This window comes from Mastacembelus armatus, chromosome 3 (genome assembly GCF_900324485.2).
Source record: "Mastacembelus armatus chromosome 3, fMasArm1.2, whole genome shotgun sequence".
Taxonomy (NCBI): Eukaryota; Metazoa; Chordata; class Actinopteri; order Synbranchiformes; family Mastacembelidae; genus Mastacembelus; species Mastacembelus armatus.
In genome coordinates, this window is record NC_046635.1 from 3,627,286 (window position 1) to 3,649,266 (window position 21,981).

Sequence of the window (21,981 nt, forward strand, 5' to 3'; positions counted from 1 at the left end):
AATGCAATTAAAATTGAGCTTGTTAAAAACACAGGTATTGAATTAAACTCTTGAGTGGAAACCGGCACAGGTACAATGACTGTCACAATGAATTCAGTTAAGAGTAATCACAGCAAGTGTGACGGTTTCTTAGTGTGGTGGGTCAGGGTTACGGCCCTAGGGTATTCTGGGTTGTGGGACCAAAGTGTTTTACATGGGCAGGGATGTGAGCGTGTATGTATTAGGGCTGTGACAGATGCATTCAAATGCTTCCATGTGAATTGTGAATCACTTGTGTATTGCTTCAGGCTAATTTATTTGCCAGTAGAAGTCAGAAGATTGAGACAGGAACTCAGCAGCTTCTGTTGGCTCATAAACATCCCCGCTAACTGGCTCAGGCACACACACAACAATGCGTGGCTGCTGCATGGCCAGCTTACAAACAGTGTTCACAAACAAGCACAAATCCACGTTAACCAAGGTTTAACTAGACATGCATTTTCATATTTTTGCCTGCTGATCAGGATGAGTGGTGCATAATTCAGTTTGTTCAATTAACAAGAAGAGCTCGTTGTTTTGGGAAATACGCTTCCTATTCTCATGACTGTGTAGTAAACTTGCCTAGTAACTGGACGGTGCCAGTGCTAACCAGCTGATCTTTGTAGCTTCAAATTACTGACAGATGTCAGAGATGTACTGCTCTGCTCTAATATACGTCGACAAGAAAGGAAATAATTGTTTCCCAAATTGTGGAAAGTTCCCTCAAAATGAAGCATTTATTTTCTCCATACAGACAGTAAAAATATTTTGGGTTTAATCACTTTATCTGGACAGGGAATGATAAACCAGCATGTGCCTAAACAGTTTCAACTAAAGCATCTTTTTATTTGCAGCTAGACATACTGCAATGCTTCGATAATACATGATGAAGCAGGATGAGTGGGAGTTAAGCAGGCAATGGGCTGTAAATATGGATTCAAAACATTTTAACAAGAGCCCAGCTGAATGAAATCCTACAGACAAAATACTAAATACCAAAGGGAAGAGGTGAAAAATTCATACAGCTGCACAGCTCCTTCAGAGGCTGCCAATTCAATAAAATGCCCAGTATTTAATTTGCTGGGATCAAGCCAGAGGGGATTCAACAATAACCAACTCTAATAATATGAAATTCATAAGTTCATTGGAAAAAGTAAAAAAGGACAGTGGGGCAGAGCCTGCTGGAAGGAAGCCTTTGGCTATGAAAAATAACAGTGTCTTGGAGGGCAGGGAGAGGGCACAGTGGTCATATTGCTGTTACCACACATCCTTATAATAAAGTAACATGCACTGAGGTTTATACATCATACGAGTCTTTCATCAGCTTTCCTTCCTTAACATGTCATGTGTGCTCTATATATTGCACTATTCCTTTTGGTGGAGTCCAAAATATCATGAGTTACAATGAGCATTTGATGAAAACAACATCCATCTCAATAAAACCAGCTAATACAGAGCCAAGATTTGACAGCAGGAACACAAACCTTTGAGTCCAAGCTTGTCAAGTAAGAGCTCAACAAGCCCACACTGTTCTCTCTCCTCTCTCTACAATGTCTCTCTCTCTCTCTCTCTCTCTCTCTCTCTCTCTCTCTGGCTCTTTTCAGCTGCTGTCGGCAATTAAGGGCAGCAGAGACAAGTAATCTCCTTCTGGGCGACAGGGCCAGACCAGAACAGGCATGTGGAGTGGGCTGTGCAGTGGGTGGGTGGGGGGTTGGGGGCTGTGAGGCTGGCCCCAGCCTCAGCCCTAGCCAGGCCCTGCTTGGCTGCACTCAATCTCAGCCCAATAAAAAGCCCTTCATTGGCAGGGTGCAACCGAGCCAGACGGGCTGGGAGCATGTGGCTTTTAAAAATGAGGAGGGTGGAATAAGGGGGAGGGAAGCACGAAATGAAGGAAAAGGGAGAGGGGGAGAACTAGAGAGTAAAAATGAGGAATATGATTCAGTAAGAAATATGGACAATAAGAGTATAGGGTGAGAAAAGGAGGAGAAACACAGAGATTTTGATAGATAGGGAACTACATAAAACCAACTGTGCCTTCCCAGAAAGGACACATTTGAAATACTGCTTAGCCAGTTCTGTCAAGGCTGGTTTCACTCTGAAAATGGAGAAACAGATGGGTTGTTTCTGAGCTATGGGCTACATGTGGGAGGTGAAAGGGTGTTGTTGGGATCTGTATGCAACAGCAATCGTTTGCCAATCGCTCTTTAATCTATCGTGTTCACCAAACAACGCAAGCCTCTTTCTGGCATTCATTAACCCTCTAATAAAAGCAGCTGCCCTCAGGAAACTTTTTGCACACATTAAGTGTATTATTAGTTTTTCCATCACTGCACTACATGAGCGCAGAGCACACACAGACAACACAGACATACAAAGACACACACACATACATATACTACTTACAGTATGATGCATGTGTATGATTTTTAACAATATTTAAATTCAAAACACTGGCTCCAAAATGAACTCAGAGTGTGTCTTAAAAATGGATTTTGGTACTGATAAGATTACTGACTTTGAATGCCCTTCATGTTCTTACAGTCGCTTATTTATTCTTTATTTAGAGCTGCTTTAAATATTTTTTACGTTTCTTTATACTGTATCGTGTTAACACAAATCTATTATATGGCTGTTGTAAGACAAACATGTCAGTACTGGTGTGTTGTCAAAAGTTAGGCTCAAACAAATTTGACCTAACATGCAATTTATTCAAATGAAAATTAATAATTGGGTCAGTCGCCGAGCGGTTTTGGCGCCACACCATCTACACGAGCACAGCGCACGCATGACGTTGGCAGTTGAAGCCCGCCTACCATTTGATTTGACACAAGCTATCATTAAAGACACTGTTTTATTTCTAATTATTCTCATATTTTAGTAGGAATTCTTCTCTGATTTACTTCCATCTGCTGTTTGCTGTTAATACAAACTCCTCCATCTGTTTCACATTAACAGTCTTCCAGCGGCTGAGGAGAAATTATCTTTTCACGTCACATTTACTGTGAAACATCTGCAGGAAGTGTTGAGTTTCATTAAGAGCAGCTTGACAACATAAATGCAGAGCAAAGGAGAGTTGATCACAATGAATAAAACAGTGAGTGAGAACAGTTTGGCAATTTCAAAGAGACAAAAAAAAAGGAACACTTTGTAGGTATCACTTTGTTGTGCTATTGTACCTATGACAGTCGTAAAAATGTGAACTGGGGCATAATTTGCAATTACATTACAGCCATTTCCTTTTCATGGTGTTTACTTATTTTATCATTTCAGTTGTGATGCCCATGAATTGAAGGTTGAACTTAGTTTAAACACATCTTATAAGAAATAATAAGCCTTTCCAACAGAAGGCCAGTTTATTGGTACAATATTGTGCTCGTCAATGTTTTTCCATGTATTACAGATGGAGAGCCATTGTTAATTCAAAAATAGAAAAGGTAATTGGTGTCTGGTGGATGGTGTTGTTTGTGGGCAGAACAGCTCAAGTGGAAAGGAATATTTTGTTATCTGGTTTATTGATGGAAACAAAGAGCCTCAAATGCTAGGTACCAACAGTTCATGTAAACAACCTAAAACAAACAGTATCACAGTACGGCAACCAGCCAAATTACTTGATGCTTGTAAATGTAGTCAGTGGCCTCTTCTGCAGCATTTAACTGATTTCATTTGGATTTTCTCACTTGTATCACACTAAATTTACTCCCTCCTATAAAACAAGACTAAATCCTCATGGTCGCATTTATCTCTGTAATATTCTCTAATTTCATTATTTTTTAATAACTGACCAATTTTCACATGTATAGAAGAAGTGTACATCCTTCCATAGTGTGATATAAAAATGCAAACAAGTCCTCGGTTTGTTTTGTTAACAATGACACAATAGCTACATGCCTGCAATACCTGCAGTATAATGGAGGGATGGGTCGGGATATCAGTTTTACATTCTCAATTGTGAGGGATAGTAAATTCAATATATGTGGGATTAGATCATTGATTACACAATACATGGAATTTGGGACACTTCAGGCTTTGGTAAATTATGAAATCCCTAATTTCACACATGTTCTACCAGAAAATTACTGGATTAATTAAAAAAAAAAAAAAAAAAAAAGGGGATCTAGAATCTAGAATGAAAATCTATGAGCATTACACATCCTCAGCTTTAATACTAATGATGTTACAGGTACAGTTTTTAACCACAAAGTAAATGCAGTTAATACCTGAGTAAATACACAAGTACATACAAGTTTTTATCTTTTAGGTACAACAAAACACCTTTTACGACCCTTTTAAAAGCAGAAGAAACACATATGTACAAACAAAACATATGTACCCTCAACCAGCATGGCCACAGGCTTTGGACTGTACTGGTACCACATGACAAGACCCCAAACAAAGACTAACCTTCTAGACCTAATTGGGAACATACTGTAGCATTGGATCTCAGGCATGCCAAACTGCATGGTGATGATTAAAGATTTAACACACTCCTTCACCTACAGAATCAACTGGTGTCAAGTTGGTGAGTGAACATTAATTATCTAGGAATGTTCAACATTGGCTCTTGCATTTTTACATTATTAATATCCTCAACACAACTAGAGACATATCTCATTATTAGGAGCTCAGCGCCAGGGCTAGGATTTTCCAATTAATACCACCACGACAGTCAACTGCAACAACACATTTGCTTCACCTTAAAAAATGCTTCCAATATGGAAGTTTGTGCACTGAAATAAATTGCAGTCAAAACCTTTGTCGTTTTAAATCAAATCATTACTGCAATGTAACAATTACATTAGACTTCACAGTGAAGGCAGGCTTTACTGATAATGCCTTAGGGGTTAGTTCAAGATTCAGCTCTGCATGTCAGCAATTGAGGTTTCATTCTCATTCTTGTCTTGATGTAAATGACTTCAAGCTGATTCAGCCCACTATTAAAACTCCCTGAAAAACTGAAGAGCAAGAGATATTAAAATCTATTTCCTACTCCCCTGACTCATAAACATAACAATTGAGCTCTGCAAAAAAAAAAAAAAAAAAAAAAAAATCAGTAAAGAGCATGACACTCATCAGCCTTTTAGCTTGCACTAGTGCTGACAGGTGTAGTGAAGTTGTGTTTTTTCAATGAGATTCATACAGACTTCCTCACTTAGCCCAGTTCCACTTTCCCAGCCATGTTTATGACTTCACCTCCTGCAGTGGCCCTCAGGCAAGAAGAAAACAGAACTGCCTCACAACAGTCAGAGCTTTTTATGCTCAACAAGCTAACTGCTGGAACTTTCCAAGGAAAAAGCTTCTCTCTGGTATTCGCACTTGAGCTCCTGTTTGATGGCTGCACAGCTCTTTTAAAATAAAAAATAAAGAGATTTCTAAATATGCAACAGAAAATGCCATTCTGAAAACGTGTCAATTTCTAAGCTACTAAGCTAGTGAGAAAATGTCATGCAATGCATTTAATAAAAGTGTTTAACAGCTTCTAAATCCCAAGCATGACAAATACGTAGATTTTATTATATCTGAGTTGAAGTATCACAAAAGTGCACTACATTTATAGAAAATCATACAGGCAAAACCTTCCACTCAGTAGTTTCCTTTTCAACACACACTCAAACACACAGCAAGAACCCCTGGAGACAATTACCCTGTCTGGTTTCAAACCTTGACTTCAAAGAAAAATTCCAGGGAATCTAAGGCATTAAAACTTCTTATTTTCCACCACAATCTCCTTTTATCGGTGCCACAAATCCAGCCCTCCTTAACACAGGTGCTGTCAGCGAAAAGGCCTGTATTTTAAGAAAGGTAACAAACCACTTCACAGTGGGCATTTGATTTCATAATGTGGAAATTGAGAAGGACTGGGGAGTTTATGAACATGTCTGTCTCTTAAGGTGAATATTTGCTTTGATATTCTAAAGCTGGGGTACAGCCCTGCCATCTGTGTTCACTCAGCCTCTGTGGGAAATAACTGTCTCTTCCCTCCTTCTCTCAAGCCTGGCAATGAACACAGCTTCAGAAGGAAGCACAGAAGAAAGGCTGTCCCTTAGTTTTTATGAAAGGCAAGTTTTAGGTGTCCCTAACCCCTGGATTAGTACTAAAGCATACAATAGATAAGGAGAGGAGAACGTAGTGAACTGTTAAACAGAAGGTGTTGAATAAGAGCTCTATACAAGTCTTTTTCAATGTATGCTTTTACAGTTGTTGGAAGGGAGCTCAAATAGTTTTTGAGTTAGACACAGCCTACACTAACACAGCACCAAATTATCTTTGACACTGAACAATGAAGGCATTCACTCATACAAAATAAGACAACCTGACCGTTTGCCAAGCCCCACCACTCCTTAGTTTCTGCTGCTATACCTGTCAAGCTTTGCATTCTTGACAACTACAGTACAATGACACCAGTGCCTGGTAAATTTTATCAGCTGTAGTCATCTAGCGAGAAAACAATATATCCTTAAATATCCATATACAGAGATGACACAACATTTAATGTTATAGGTAAAACATAATTTCACAAGGTCATAATGTAAAAGACATGGAAAAAAAACAAAGAAAATATGATTCATTTACTGCAGTGTGGTCCAAGTGTTATGACAAGGAATACTGTAGGATCATGTTGTTTATCCATCATCCTCTGTGGCAGCTTGGCTAAGATACTTGCTGGCACTTTTCAAAATGTGTTTTCACTTTTAACACTAGTCATCATAACACCCACTGCAACAATCGATTGACAGAAAGTTAATAGAATAATTTTAATTATTTTGGTCAATTCTGAGGGTGACGCTTGAAACATTTGGTGGGTAAAGCCTGATACTTTTATTTGTCATAGCTGACTGTAAAATGTATATAATAGTAACATGAATATATAATGTTGAAATTTGGGAATCATCTCTGAGTATTTTTAATTAATAGATTATTGAAGAAAATAGTCACAGATTAATCAATAATAACAGCTCTGAACAATAAGGCTTATGTACCTCAGCAACTCCAGCATCAAGACCTGGCTCCCACATAGTGGGAACATATACTACACAGTGGGAACATATACTACACAGTGGATGTGACAGTTGTAACATATTAATGAAGTTTGGTAATGATATACTTCCAGTATTAGAGGTAATGAGAGAAGAAGAAGACAGAGAGACAAACTGTGATTAAATATTATTATGTTGCATTGTTCAACCTTCTGTTAAAAACACTAAATAGTTAATTACAAAGCTTATTTGAACTTGAGTGCAGAGGACATGATGACTCAGTTGCTTTTGGGCAATTTCAATATTATTACAGTGTCATCATGACTGAAAATGACTAACTAAATAGCTCTCAGAAAAAGCTCTAGATTCAAATGGAAAAATATGTGTTTTTTTCACTGCGTGACCCAAGATAAGATAGTTCACCTGCAATAACATGTCTATGTTTTTTAAAACACCCAGTACAGGCAATGTCCAGTTCAAAGATAAGTGAAGTGCCAGCATTATTCAAGTGATTATGCTGAATCTTATTCTTGCTACACTGACCACCAGAAATTTGAGAGGCAGGAAAATGTTGCTGCATGTACATCAATACTCTACTTCACACCCTGAGCCTGCAAAAGCATTTGAAGTCATACATTCTTAGTGAACCATGCATGAAGGTTTTGTGCACTATGTGCTTCAAGAAATTCCCTCCAGACATGGGAAAGGCACAAAAACGATCAGTGGGCAGCGAAGGGAGTAAGAATGCTAATCTCTAACTGAGTCTTGTTTTCCAGTTTAAATGATGCCAATGTTCTCATTTATATTTTAGTGTTTAAATGTTGCAGCTTCCTTATAATTTAGCATCTTCACATCCAAGATTTTTTAAAGAGACCAGCAATCTTCAGAAACAACTGATGCCTATGACACCTGGAAGCACCTTGCTGGTATCTTAGCAAAGAAGCTGGTGCACACAATGTACTAACATATCCCATTAATGTACATGAATGAATGAACTCATGAATTTCTACTTTTTCCAATTCATTATTTCACACATTAGTGACAGAGTCCAACCTTAAAAATAATGTGACAGGTTATTAGACTTGCACTGTGTCAAATTAGGGATGTTTTAATATCAGTATTAAAAAGCCTGATTGGACCATTCCTATTAAATATAATAAATTATCAGAAGGGAATAAGCACTCAAACTATTTAGACCAAACATTAAAAAAATGTTTAAAAAGAACAATGGTGGTATTTTGTTATTTATTTTTAAATTCTAATTCGTTTTTTCCACTTACATAATGGGCATAAATCCAACTCACAAGCTTGAAGGGCAAGTGGAAACTAAATATTTTCTTAAGTTTGCTGCACACAAACAGAGAAAGATTAATGGCACTAGAAGAACGGATGAAGTCCCTTGGCTTCCCTCTCTTTCTCTGTACTTTCCTCCTCTCTGATGTCGCTAGCAGGAAGTTGCTGAGCAGACATGTCACCCAGCAGAGTACAATTGAGTTTGTAATCTCTGACCCTGCAGTGGCAAGAGTCTCTTGCTCTCTGTCTCAGTTACACTGCTATTGGGATAGGGCCTGTTTGGATTAAGATTTCTTCTCACATGGACACAAATGGGCATGTGACACAAAGAAATTGCATAGGCATGTCTAAGGAATTTTTTCAAAACACTCAAAATCAGCTAGATGTAATGAGTAAAGTTAATGATTAAACTGAGACCTGTTCCAGTTCCAGACAACATCATAGCAAGGAAAGACTCTCGCCCACATATTTTGTGCAAAGTACTTAACTGACTACACTGCATAACCTTCATGCATTTCCTCATTCCAAAAACAGTAAACCGGCACACATTTGCCTCATGAGAAGCCATTTTGGGGCATTAACAACAAACACCAGATGTGGAGATGGGAGATAAATGTCAAACATACTGATTCTATGCTTCATTAAAGCTTGTTATGGGGGTTACAGTTTGCCTACAGCAAGGCACTAAATAGATCACAACATTAAAGTCTACAGAGATCTTGTTTTATGCAAGCATTGTTTAACTCAGTTGGTGCTTTATTTCAATGAGAGAAAAGGTTCTTCCAGTTACATGGACCTGACAGACGTCTTCACATCCATACTGACAGATGTAAACATAACTACTCAGAAATATCAACAGCTAAACACACTCTACCCATCAAATCACAAGTCTTTTAATTGAATTGAATTATATTGATTCTTCTTACAACAAATACCCCAATATATTTAATATTATTTTTCCACTTACGCTGGATCCATGAATCAGATAGCAATCTCAAGAAGGAATCTCGTCTCGAAACCCAGTCTAGTTCTTTAATATGAAGTATAGTGCAGTAAAATAAAAAAAATCATATTCTTGTCAAGACTTTTGGAGGTCCACCAGCAGTGAGAAACAACTCAGACTAGTAACTATTATACTACAGTTTGAACCACATCAAAGATGATATTTAGTGACTTCCATATAATATAATTGAACTTATATTGAATTAGTGTCAATCACTAAAAAAACATTTTTTTAGTAAGAAAACAAAAAGATTTTCTTCCTTTTTACATTTAATTTTCTAATTTTTTACGCACCAATTACACAACAGGAACTGGCAAACCTGAAGGGTTTTGTATTTCATCATTGCTCTTAAATTAGTCAGTACTGTACTGTAATATTATGAATGCTCTGTATGCTTTGCTGTTTATGTTCTTAAAGACTGTACTACAGCTGTGGCGACAATTACTATGCCTTTAACAATATTTATCCATTTCAGAAAAGATAAGTCATAAGAGCACATCATTGTTTTTAAAGAAGAATTTGAACCTGTTTGTCATTCAGTCAAACACTTCCTATAGCCACCTCTCTTTGATGCTGACTTATTTTGTTTTTTCATCAACACTGCTGTCTTTCAGACATTCACAGGAAGCTGTGCCTCTCTCATGCTGTTAATATCATTGTTCCAAGTTCCTGTGATCGGCATGAGTTCTATTAAATAAACAAGACAAAACGGAGTAGCAGAAATGAAACAGGCGGCTTTACTGTCAGGTTCCACAACAGCAGAAACTGTGTGACATTCAGTAAAGTGGTCTGAGGACAGTAGTGAATTCTACAGTGTAGCAGGCCATTTCAAATCTGGCAGATGGTTCTATGTATTTTTCATGCTGTTGAAAACCTGTGACTGAGGTTTGGTTGGTTGTCATCCAGTGCCTGGGGACCTGGGCTGAATGTTTTCTACACACCACTGCAGAATCACATGAGTCTGACCTCTCTGCCATGGCAAACTGCTCAGCAAGGAAAAGGGAGGAAGGGGAGGAATGTGAGTGTGTTAGTGTATGACTGAGGCTGTGCAGAAAGAGAAAGATGAACAGTTGCAACTAAGCGTGCATGTCTGTTCACTGAGCATAAACTGATTTCCCCATGACCACATACAACTTCACAGCTCTGACTTGTAAAACACACTGTTAGAGAGAAAGTGGAGAAAATATGAAGATGGAATGACAGAGGGGGAAGGGGGCAGGAAGAGAGAGAAGCAGTCAATGTTAAGGGTTCACACCATGTTACAGAGAAAGAGGGGGAAGAAAAAAATAGCATTGCCTGACTTCCCTTCCTTTGGAATGCATCCAATATATCCTGTGTGAGAGAGTGTATGTATGTATGTATGTATGTGTGTGTGAGTGTGTGTGTGGCATACTGGCAGGAAGGCTTTTAGCATATAAATATCACATTACCACAGAAGGAAACGCAGGCATCAGTCCGAGCCTCCAGCCAGCCTAACAAGCATGGGAGCTCCACTCAGGAGGTCAGAGGGAGAGCTTGCACAAATGGAATTCCACAGAAACCAGCACTTCTTTTAACAGATAAGTGGTTCAGCTTGCAGCTGTGTGATGCAGCATAAGCCTATGGTTTCGGTTATCTGACATCTGCTGGTGTGAATACATCTTGTGAGCAGCAGTCTATGTACAGGATACTGTGCTGTAATGTAAATAAAAATATTCACAAGTGAAGAAGCTGAAGACAACACTCGAAAGCAAATTAAAGGATTATTATTTTTTAGCAATCATCACCATCTATCACCAACTATCTAAAATAGTCTCTCTTCATCTATTGTATTAGTGTTCCTCCAGGTTCTATTCTGGGACCACTCTTTATATTAATGAATGTGCGTTCCAATGAAGGCTGTAAAAATGCATGAAGATGATACAGTTAAATATATGTAGATGAAGCTATTCAGAATATGAATGTTTAATCAAGGCAGTAGAAGCCATACAACGTAACATTAGGATGAATGAATATTAAATAAAATCAATTAAATGCTAAGTACTAAACCACAAGAAATGTTTTTTCCTGTTATATTTTTAGATTTATTAATCTAGTAAATTTCTTCTTTTCAACAGTGTAATTGCACTGTTATAAGTAATATTACAGTGTGATGTGGTAAAATTAGAGTTCTGCTCAATGTAGTTGTAACATCTATCGCAGTGCTAATAATGTCTGTGGTGTTGAAGACTTAAAAAAAATGTTTTGACTTGTCATGAAAAGCACAGATGTTAAGAATAACATTAACTGCTTTGCTCAAGTGTCCCGGGATGCCATTACAGCGGGACAGTATGCCAGCATGCACAATACCAGGACCATGAAGCTTAAGTAGGCAAATACAATTAAGCCTTTATTCATCATTTTAGACAGCTGAGCTTCTCCTGTTGTAACATGTCAAAATATCTTCCAGCCTATGGTGGATTTCTTCATTTTTGTTTCAATTTTGTGAAACCAAACTGAATTAGTGTTTATTTGAGAGGACCATTACCTAATGACTGAAGGAGAAATGCAAAATCTTGGTCTACACTAGATGGAAATCACAGCTATAAACCACCCCATGCAAGCCATGTCTCAAATATATGTCTGTCGAATATATTTAAGTGCCATGGGTCGTGCTCTGTAAGCCATCACAGGCCCACAGTTAATAGAACATGCTTATCTGTGAAACATTACATACCACAGATCATATTCCTGTTCAAAAACGTCCAGATGATGAAACTTCCAGACAGCAATACTGTGTCAATATTTCATTATCAGGAAATTCATAGGGTGCTTTGATTAGATAATGTATGTATAGATCTCTCTCACACACACACAAGCCCACATTGCCCCTTTGCCCTCATAATCATTTCATATGAATCAACTCAGCTGAACAGTCACTGGTTTTGCTCTTGACATTCCTGCCCAGTAGATTACACCTATTTGACTTGTATTCACTAAGACATGTATCTCAGCAGCTGGTTACATGGTCTTTGGAACAGAGTAAGAAATGAGACCCTTATTAAGAGTCTGAATTGATCCAATCAATTGTTTCACAGCAGGATCAAGCTGATGGAGTGATTCAAGCTCTGTATGGGGGTTGATGTGCCTTTTTCCTGTGCTGTGTAGATAATTGTACTCAAAATAAAATAATGCTGTGTGATTTCATTTTATACCCTTTTTTTTTTTTTTTTTTTTTTTTTAAAAACAGCACAATTACATGTCATTTGTATGTGTGGAGTAAACCATCTGCAGAACAGCCACCACCTATAAACCTGCATAGTTTGACTGGAGCTCTCCGCTCATCCTTTTTAATGTTCTCAGTCAGTCTCTTCCCACAAAAACATTCCAATTTTCCATCTGTAATGCACCTATTTATTTCCCACTGCCACCCTCCACCCCCCACCCGCCCTCTGCAGCAGGAAGGTCAGCCATACATCTCCACTCGATGCTGAGTGAGCACTGGGAGGTATGGGCGGAGAGACAGTACACCGCTCATAATGGCCGGCCAATTATCAGTGGTAAAGGGGGTGGGAGGGTGGGTCAAGTAGGGAGGGGTGACAGATTATGGGGAGAATGGATCAATACAGCAGTCAGTTTCTAATGGAGGAAAGAATTGGTCCAAGACAAGCAGATGGAAATCCTGCTCTGCCTGGGGTGGTCTTTCTGCACTGTCTCTTAGCAGGAGTATTAGGTTTTTGTTGCTGCTTTGTTCAACAGCACCAGCAACAGTGAAATGTCTGCTATGACACAGGATCAGTGATATTCAAATATTTACAGTATTTTATTTTGGTGTTCATAGTGTTTCTCTCATTCTCTCCTGATCTGCCCACATTTCACTTCCCTTTTCCTTACATCACCAGGGGCAGATTTAGAAGAGCCTGGAGAATAATGGCTGTCTGTCCTTCACCACCCCCTTTTTAACCACCCACAGCTGCCAGCACAGGACAGTAAATCCTACACCTCACCCACTCCCCCAGCTCAGTAGCTCAGCTGTGTGATTCTATGCGCTATAATAACACGCGCTCTTCTACTTACATCAAAGGAAGCGAGCTTTAAGTGCTACATGCTAAATGGCTAATGGCCTCTGTCTTTTCTAAAATGGTGACTGGAATAAGTAGAACCAACAGTTCAGCACCATCATTACATCTTTGGTTCTGTTGTTCTTCTCTAGTTGCCTCGCTATTCTCTACATCTGCCTTTCTTTCTTTTCCACCTCTTTCTCAGGGGCCTTGTGTGGGGTGGGGGTGTTATTTATGGCTGCTCTGTGCAAGTGGACAGAGACGCACACGCACACACGGGCACACACGCACACACACACATACACACACACACACACACACAGCCCCTTTCACAGGATGAAAGGGCAGTCACACTGCCTGCAAACATGATTTTACAGCCCTGGGTGGAATGAGTGGTGGAGGAGAGAATGAGGACAGAGCACAAAAGGGGAAAGCCCTTAGATTTACAGGTCCCAGCAGTCAGAATACAAAACATGTAGCAGCACACATTTTGCAATTTTTTTTAACCCAAACACAGAGCTCCTCAGAAATAAGCCCACTGTCTTTATGCAGGAAGACACATATGTTAAAATGTGCAGCAATGCACAGAAACACAAGCACACCATCATGAAATGGGATCATCGCTTTTTCCATGGTTCTGCTTTTGTTTTGTTTTTAACTGAAACAGAAAACTGTGCAGTTTCTCAATGTGATCTGATTCAGTATCTCATCAAAGATGGCATTCGAGCATGTGTGTACATGTGTATGAGGGCTTGCAGATCTGCAGGGTTGTGCAATAGGTAGCATTTACACATTGTTCCACTTGGTTTTAAATGCAGACTATATCGTGAGTGTGTTTTTGACTAACACAACAATCTATAAAGTATGAACTTTATCAATTTGTGGTGTGTATTAGTTCATAGAGATTTTACTCTGATTCTTACAAAGATGCAGTGTAGCACATCTCAGTCGATCCCTTCAAATGACTTGTCTTACTTGTTTACTTGTATAATAATTAGGGCTGTATCTAATTATTTTTATATTCAGTTGCTGGGCAGATTATGTTAGTTATTTAATTAATTGAACATTTGGAGTATAAATGCTGATCACACTTTCCTATATAATATCACATAAGTGAAGAGAGGCGATTAGTAGTGGCGATTAGCAGTTGCCTCACAGCAAGAAGGTTCCAGGTTTGAATCCCCTTCAATCCTAGCGCCTTACTGAGTGAATTGGCATGTTCCCACCATGCCGACATGGGTTTTCTCCTGATACTCCAACAGTGAATGGCATTTTTGTGACTTAAGCTGATTTAATATAAAAGTTAGTGCTACATTTCGGGCAACAGATGTATCTATTAATCAACTATGTGTTTCAGCTCTAGGGACAGTATAGTGGAGCACTTGTCATCACTGTCGCCTCATAGCTAGGAGGTTCTGGGTTTGAGCCTGTAGCCAACCAGGCCCTGTTTCATGTCTTTTGTGTACTTTGGCTTCCTCCCACAGTACAAAGCAATTCAGGTTAGGTTATTTAGTGACTATAAAATGCCCATAGGTGTTAATATGAGCGTGAACGGTCATCTGTCTCCGTGATAAACCAGTGACCTGTCCGCGATATACTTGACCTCGTGGCCATTGTCAACTGTGATCGCCTTTACTCCCCCACAGTATAGCTGACGGATGTAAAAGGATGAGACCAGATGAGCAGACAGTGCAGTCTCTCCCAAAGCCAGAGGTAAAACTGCCAAGATGAGAATGGCAGTGTAATTAAGTTTAAATGTGCTGACAGCGAATGGGAGAGCAATACCCTATACACATTACAACTTAATGGGGAGTCAGATGCATTTTCCAGTTTATACTTGGTGAAACTGCAATTAATTAAAGTAATTTGGGTATAAAAGCTCAAGTAAACAGTTTATGAGTCTAAAAAGGCAGTGCTGACCATACTGCCAAAGGAGTCACTCCATGCTTTGCCACATCACCTACTCATAGTAAAACCAGAGTTCTCATAACTAATTAAGGGTGGATTTCACTTTACATGTTCATGGAAGAAAAACTGAAAAGCAGAAATCAGAAGTGCACTTGTGTTATATTAGTCAGTGTGTCATTAGTCAGTGTGTCATTTGTAGCTGTCATGACAAAATCAGCCTATTGTGCTAAGAATGTATGCATAGAGAAAATAGGCTGTGTGTGCACAGTGTAATGTACATATCACTATTTATTTTAATAGGAGATAATAGGTTTAATGAGGGCTCTGTTGGTGCTTCACTGGTTTTTCATGTGGTGCACACTGCCTCTAGAGGGAAATACTGCCAGTGAGTTACTGTTGACAAGGTGCAGTCTGACCTCTGCTGGCAAGAGACAACACTGAAGCACTTTTTCCACACAGTGCAATATACAGTACAAGGTCAATTTAGTCAAACATGGCACCTCTGTAGCATTTACATTTTTAAAATATAATTTTCAATACAAGAGAAAAGGTATAGAAAACAATCTGATCATCTACTTCAGACCAAACATCTGCCAGACATTAACATTCTCTAAGCAAATATCCACCCATTATCTATGCTGCTGGAGCTGATCCCAGCTGACATTGAGCGAGAGGCGGGAAACACGATGGACAAACTGCCAGTCGATCACAAGCCTGACAACATTCACACCTACAGATAATTTAGAGTCACCAATCAACGTAACCTACATGTGTTTAGACAGAGAAAGCTAGAGTACTCAGAAAAGACACACAAACACAGGGAGAACAAAACCATAAATCAGCAATTCGCAAAGATTTAAACTGAGTGTTTTAGTTTCTGGAAAACACGTTTTTAAAAACATAGTCCAACTGTGTGTAAGTCTGTACCATACTGTGTGGTCTGGGATGTCAATAAAACCACAATGTACTATCCATGAGGTCTGTGTGTTTTCTGGATGTTAAAAATTCAGTGATGACGCTTTAACACCTCTAATGTTGTTACAGTGCCTGACAATGAGTAAGCAAAATGTACTGTTCAGTTTTAACTAATGTAGGTATTTTGTTTTTGTTGTCTTTCTGCAAACCAAAATTGTACTACTGCATAGCCCCCAGCCTCAAAATCAACCAAAAGCAAATCATGTATTTTCATGTTTTGTTGCAACTACCTCCATCACAAAGCAGTACCACAAATAATTTTGCAAAACGTCACAGTAGTAAATTTCACAATTTTATTCTATTCTTCCTGTCTATTGCTTCCCTGGACGTCTATTTAGGATGACGATGAGATGCTGTGATTAAATAAAACACTGTAGTTGTCTTCCTTTAAGGATTTTTGTTATTTCCTTCGAAACAAAGGCTTGGGTTTCAGTCCTAATGTTGCTAAACCATCTCCCATGGGATTCATTTGTTTACAATACAGCAGTATGATCTTTTCTAATCAGATTTAACACTGGCAGCAAACTGTTATGGTACGGTGTGCTGTTTTACTGACCCGTTCTCTAAACTGCTCCTGAGAAAGGCAGTCAGTCACGTTGACACAGCCCAACAGACAGCCAGTGGGGTAGTCTTTGGGAAACCTGGGCTCTGCAAAGAAAATGAAAATAATCAAATACCCACTAACATGCAAAGCTATAGATATTACTCCTGTTTTGCTGCATTACACTTTATGGCAGTGGTTTCTATTAAACCATTGTGCATAAAACAGCTACCAACACATCACTCTGAATATTAGCACTCTTCCTTCCTGATGAAAATTTATGTACCTTTCTTATAGATGTGGCGGTACATGGCTTCCACCTCTGCAATCTCTTGAGTAGTGGGTTTCTTGGCTGCAGCAGCAATCCAAAGACGTCCACGGTGTGATGTGTACCAAGTTCGCCCTTCTACCCTATATACACACAGACACACGCACACACAGTACAATGTTACCTCTGCTTTCACTGGCCAGACAGAAAATAAGTGCCTATAAGAGAACCTTGATTTTCGATTATTACTGTGATTTTGTCGTTAAATGTCATTTGGGATTTCATTTACTCTTTACCTTTTGATGCCTTTGACAAGCAGTGAAGCCCATGGTTGGTGCATGCTAAGGCACCAGCCTCCATCAGACATCTCCTGCAGCTCTTTGTCCTGGAGCCGTAACCTATTACGTTCTTCTCCTCTCCTGTCCTGCGCCGAACTGTTTCCTTGTTCCATGTTCCTCTTGTAGTTTTCACTGCCTCCAACATCCACCCACTAAAATGTGCATTAATTATCATTATCACTGGTGCAATCTGTATAAAAAAAAAACCATCTGCACAGTTTCCACGTTAAAAACTAAGCAACATGCAAATTCAGGCTACATTTGTGAGAAAAAGCTCTCAGCCATACCAGTTGGTGTCTAGAATTTCAACCCAGTTTAATGATGTTGAAGTCAATTGTTACAATGGTACAAAAGACTGGTTTGAATAAGAAATATTTTTATATGCATTCCTGAACTGAACCACAAGGTGACATAGTTGGCATATGCCAACAATTACCTACCTCTGGAGCAGACTGCATTATGTTTGGATTGACCAGCCCTCTGAAGCTCTTTTTTCCACCTTGTCTTTCAGAATACAGTGGAGATTTGGACATAGAGTCATTGCTCATAGCCTTCAGAGTCTCATCCAACCTGCAAAGTGTTGCAAATATTTCAAAATGAGGTGTTTAGCAGGACTACACAACATAATTCTATCCTTGCAACCTTGATTCAAGTGGTGCCAGATTATCTTACTTGCTGTAGTACTCATCGAGGTTACTTCCCTCATCAATCACTTGTCTACCAGCAAAGTCCAATGTGATCTTCCTGTCCTTGCGAGAGGCATGGCGAAGTTCTCTAAGCTCCTCTTCCTTTTTCCTCAGCTTTTCTCGCTCACTGGGTGATAACCACTGGTTTGACTCGGTAGCAAAGTAATCCGATTCATCATCCAGAACTTGTGTCCTCCTGACACTGCAGTTGAAGACAACAGTAAATAGAAAGTTAAACTAGATTCATTATTACCTTCTACAGTAATGACAATGTCCACTTAGTGTTCACATTCCAGACCAAACATATATATGATATGAACATTCATGTGAAGATCTTTTGTTGACTCTGTGTATTATGATACCTATTCCTGTCATATTCCAGAAGTTTGTCTTTGTGTTGGAGAGCTTTCTCCAAGCCAGCCCTCATCTTGGCTTCTTGATGTGGGAGAAGTTCACAGTCTGTCGACACAAGAAAACCATATTCATTGCATTAATACATGTCATTATTTCACAACTTTTATACATAGTAAGTCTGATTAGTTTTAATTCTCACCTCCCATAAGCTTTTTTCTCAGTTTCTGGCTTTTGTTAGAGTCTCGCTGAAGGATCTCCTGCTCCTCTTTTGTGCAGACCTGAATGCAAAAAAGAAAACAGTGAGCAAAGACTACACACTATACACAGGGAAAATAAGGATTGTTGGCAACACTGGTAGATTTAAATAAAAATATCTTAAGGATTCAAAACACATACCAGGCTTCCACAGAAAAGGCACGGTCCCGAGCCTTCTTGCTCACACACAATGCGACCACAGGTGATACAGTTGTTGATAAGTCTGTGCTTTTGGGCAAGGCACTCACAAGCATGTCTACCTGGGAGTAACACAGCCAGCCTGTCCTGTCCCTCTTTAGCATAAAGATTCACAAACTTATTTTTCTTCTTTGCTGAAGAAGTACCACTACTATTGTTTTCTTGGGCCTGAGAAAGTAGTAAGCAAAGAGCAGAAAAATACAGGTGAAATAAAACAGAAAGATGAGATTAACACAACAATGAAAACAATCCATTTAGAAAGAAACTTGGTGTGTTGTGTCATTACTGTAACCAAATCACAAGAATTATCTTCTGATAAGAGCTCAAATCTTTAAGTCGGCATGTACTGTACTCACTCTTAGATCAATGGGGGTTTTGATTGCCTCTGGCTCGGGTTCTGCTTGGCTCACAGTTGGCAAGTCCTGTTTATTACGGCCCTTACGTTTAGACTTCTTCTGGGTATCTTTGGTTGTCTCTTGTGAATCTAGGAGAGGAGAACACATTGCCTTAAACAAATAGTGTGGATAACACATTTTAAAGTATTTTCAATAATTAAATACATTTGCCTTCATTTAATCAATGGAACTTTTATTTCTTTATCACATCTAAACATGCAAAAGCAGCATTCACAGTAACTTCATCACTGTTCTTTAACATCTTAGAAAAATATTCCATACAATCTAAGGTGAAACAGATTCAGTGGTTAACACCAGGCATTTGTCTACCTGGTGATGAAACAGATTCTTTGAGAAGGAAAAGACTTGTGGTGTCTGTGGCCTGTCTTTGAGTCTTCTTCCATCTGTTGAGGAGCTCATCTATAAACTGCCTTTTTCTTCCATCTGTGCCTTGCAGTAGGTCTCCCACATATTCCTCAATCTCTTCGGCTTTTTCGATGGATAGAATGTATCTAGACAACAGGATAACAGAAAGGCAATTTAATTTCCTAACACTTCTCTTCAAACTGCTTTTTCATCCACAATCCCTTGTATCTGTGCAGCCTCTATCAATGTTTAATAGTCTGCTTAAGTGTTTTTTATTTGATATTCAAGAACCAGAATTGCTAAGTGTACTTCACTGTTTATGGAAGACAGTTTACGATACTTTAGTGGGTCTGCTATGTGCCATACTGTTCATTTGGATAAAGTAGTTACTTGTGGGTTTGTATTTGCAGGTTTTTTGATGTCCACAAATGTATAAGTGATAACAGAGCGTAACTGGGGAAAGGCTCTAATGCTTCATTTGCTGGTAAATGTAAAAAAGTAATAACAATAATAACAATAAAAGAAGTGTACTTATGGCATGGATGGTTTGTTATCGGTCACCTGACTACATTAACAGCTGTAGCTCCTAGTTACTTTACAAATTACAGGAGCAGGTACTAAAACACATTAATACTAATACTGTGACTCCAAATAATGGTCATTCTCATTACTGATTAATCAGATTATTAAAATTGATTATTTGTTCTGTGTTAAAAGTAATGAAACAAGCCTGTCATAGCTCAGTTAACTTAGGCTGATGTCCTCATGATGTGATTTCTGAGATACTGTGATTTACATCACATAACACAAAGAAGGTGATAAATGGGCACATTTAAGAAGCTGCTGCCAACAGAGATACGACACTAGATCATTGTCAAAAGTTGTCGCCAATTCATCTTTGGACATTTTTGACTGAATGAACCTGTCAAAGTGTCTACAGCTGCAAAGCTAAATGCACATGATTTAACACATTACCAAGAAAAGACACTATGTTAAATTTAACATACACATACAAGCCACGACACGCTGATACACAGAAAACACATTTAACTGAATCATACCCACAGACAGCGAGTTACATTAACACAGCACTATCGAGCTAAGTTAGCTTTTTGACGTTAGCTTGTGGGCTGACATTAAACTATCGAGAATATTTCTCACTTGACGATGTCGTCACATGCATCCAGTCCAAACATGTGGTGTAACTGGTCCACACACCACTGCAGCAAGGCATCAGACATTTTACCCAAGACAAGACCTCAAAGACCAAGCTCCAGCTGAAGACACCTTAACTCATGCGCCACCGTGTTTCCAGTCGGTGGAATAACAAAGACGCACATGACTTCACTCCGGCGGGGCCTCACAAAATTCTACCCTGAAGGAAACCTATGGTGTTGATTAAGGTTCCTCTCAAAACCGCCAGGCTTTATTCTGAGGTAATGGAGGTTTTTATCAACACTCAGCTGTTCACCCATAACTATTTAAGGTTTTGGTATCGGCATCCTCACACTGAACTGCTGCCATTTGGATTTAGTCCTCCTCAGCGTCCCTTTTCCTTTCCAGTGGTGTGAAGGTCCACTTGCTCTAATAAAACCAATTAGCCGTTTTATGCCTCGATATAGACTGTTTTTATGCTGGGTTCTTCTTGCCTTGTTTTCATAACATGATTGGTGATTGTTCTGGAGATTTCCTGCTTGATGCTTATATGATCCACTGACTAGATCAGTGTTGATATAGTCCCTTTGTTGTAACATCCATGTATTGCTGCCACTGTTTATTTTATGTGTTCACACTATGTTTCTCCCTGATGTTTATGATTCTAGATTAAACATTTGTTGACAACTGATCCACCTGTAAAAATCTAGAAATAACTCATCCACTCACAGTGTCTATAGATGACTGCACAGTAACCTTCCCCATCAGTTAAAGTGGTGGAAGAAGTACTCTGATTCTTTATGTCAGTAAAATTAATACCACAGTACAGAGTTAGATTAGATTACTATTAATGCTTTGTTAAAGGTTAATGGTAAAAGTTCTGCATTCAAAACCTGAAGCTGATTTTTACCGAAGTAAAAATCTTAAATAAGCAGCATCATAAGACTAATGAAAAAGGATGTATGTTTGCATGTCTGCAAGCTTTTTATGGATGCTTTGGTCCAGTGCACTCTCAGATATCAACATCTGCACCATCTCTCCTGGACTCTGACCAGTGTGGGCTGGCTGTGCCTGCTAACTTCAGTCACTAGGTGGCAATGTCGTTCTGCAGCAATGTAACTGACATTTCTGCTTCAACATCATATCTAAAGTGATGAATAATAGACAACTAAAAGTAACTTCATAACTATCACAAACTGTCCATGCACAAATGTTACATGTTCAAACCATCTGAC

General features: G+C 38.9%; 1 protein-coding gene across 1 annotated transcript in view; it reads right to left on the reverse strand.

The window, feature by feature from the left end:
- Positions 1-20,914, reverse strand: part of trip4 (thyroid hormone receptor interactor 4) — a 59,465-nt gene extending 38,551 nt beyond the window's left edge. The window contains exons 1-11 of the mRNA XM_026320556.1: positions 20,753-20,914; positions 19,556-19,737; positions 19,187-19,314; positions 18,774-18,998; positions 18,577-18,655; positions 18,386-18,482; positions 18,010-18,225; positions 17,778-17,907; positions 17,296-17,489; positions 17,018-17,142; positions 16,747-16,838 (exon numbers count right to left, since the gene is read on the reverse strand). Coding sequence (XP_026176341.1) covers positions 16,747-16,838; positions 17,018-17,142; positions 17,296-17,489; positions 17,778-17,907; positions 18,010-18,225; positions 18,386-18,482; positions 18,577-18,655; positions 18,774-18,998; positions 19,187-19,314; positions 19,556-19,737; positions 20,753-20,832 — 1,548 coding nt within the window. The 5' untranslated portion in view covers positions 20,833-20,914. The remainder of the gene's footprint in view (positions 1-16,746; positions 16,839-17,017; positions 17,143-17,295; positions 17,490-17,777; positions 17,908-18,009; positions 18,226-18,385; positions 18,483-18,576; positions 18,656-18,773; positions 18,999-19,186; positions 19,315-19,555; positions 19,738-20,752) is intronic.
- Between the last annotated feature and the right edge of the window lie 1,067 nt (positions 20,915-21,981).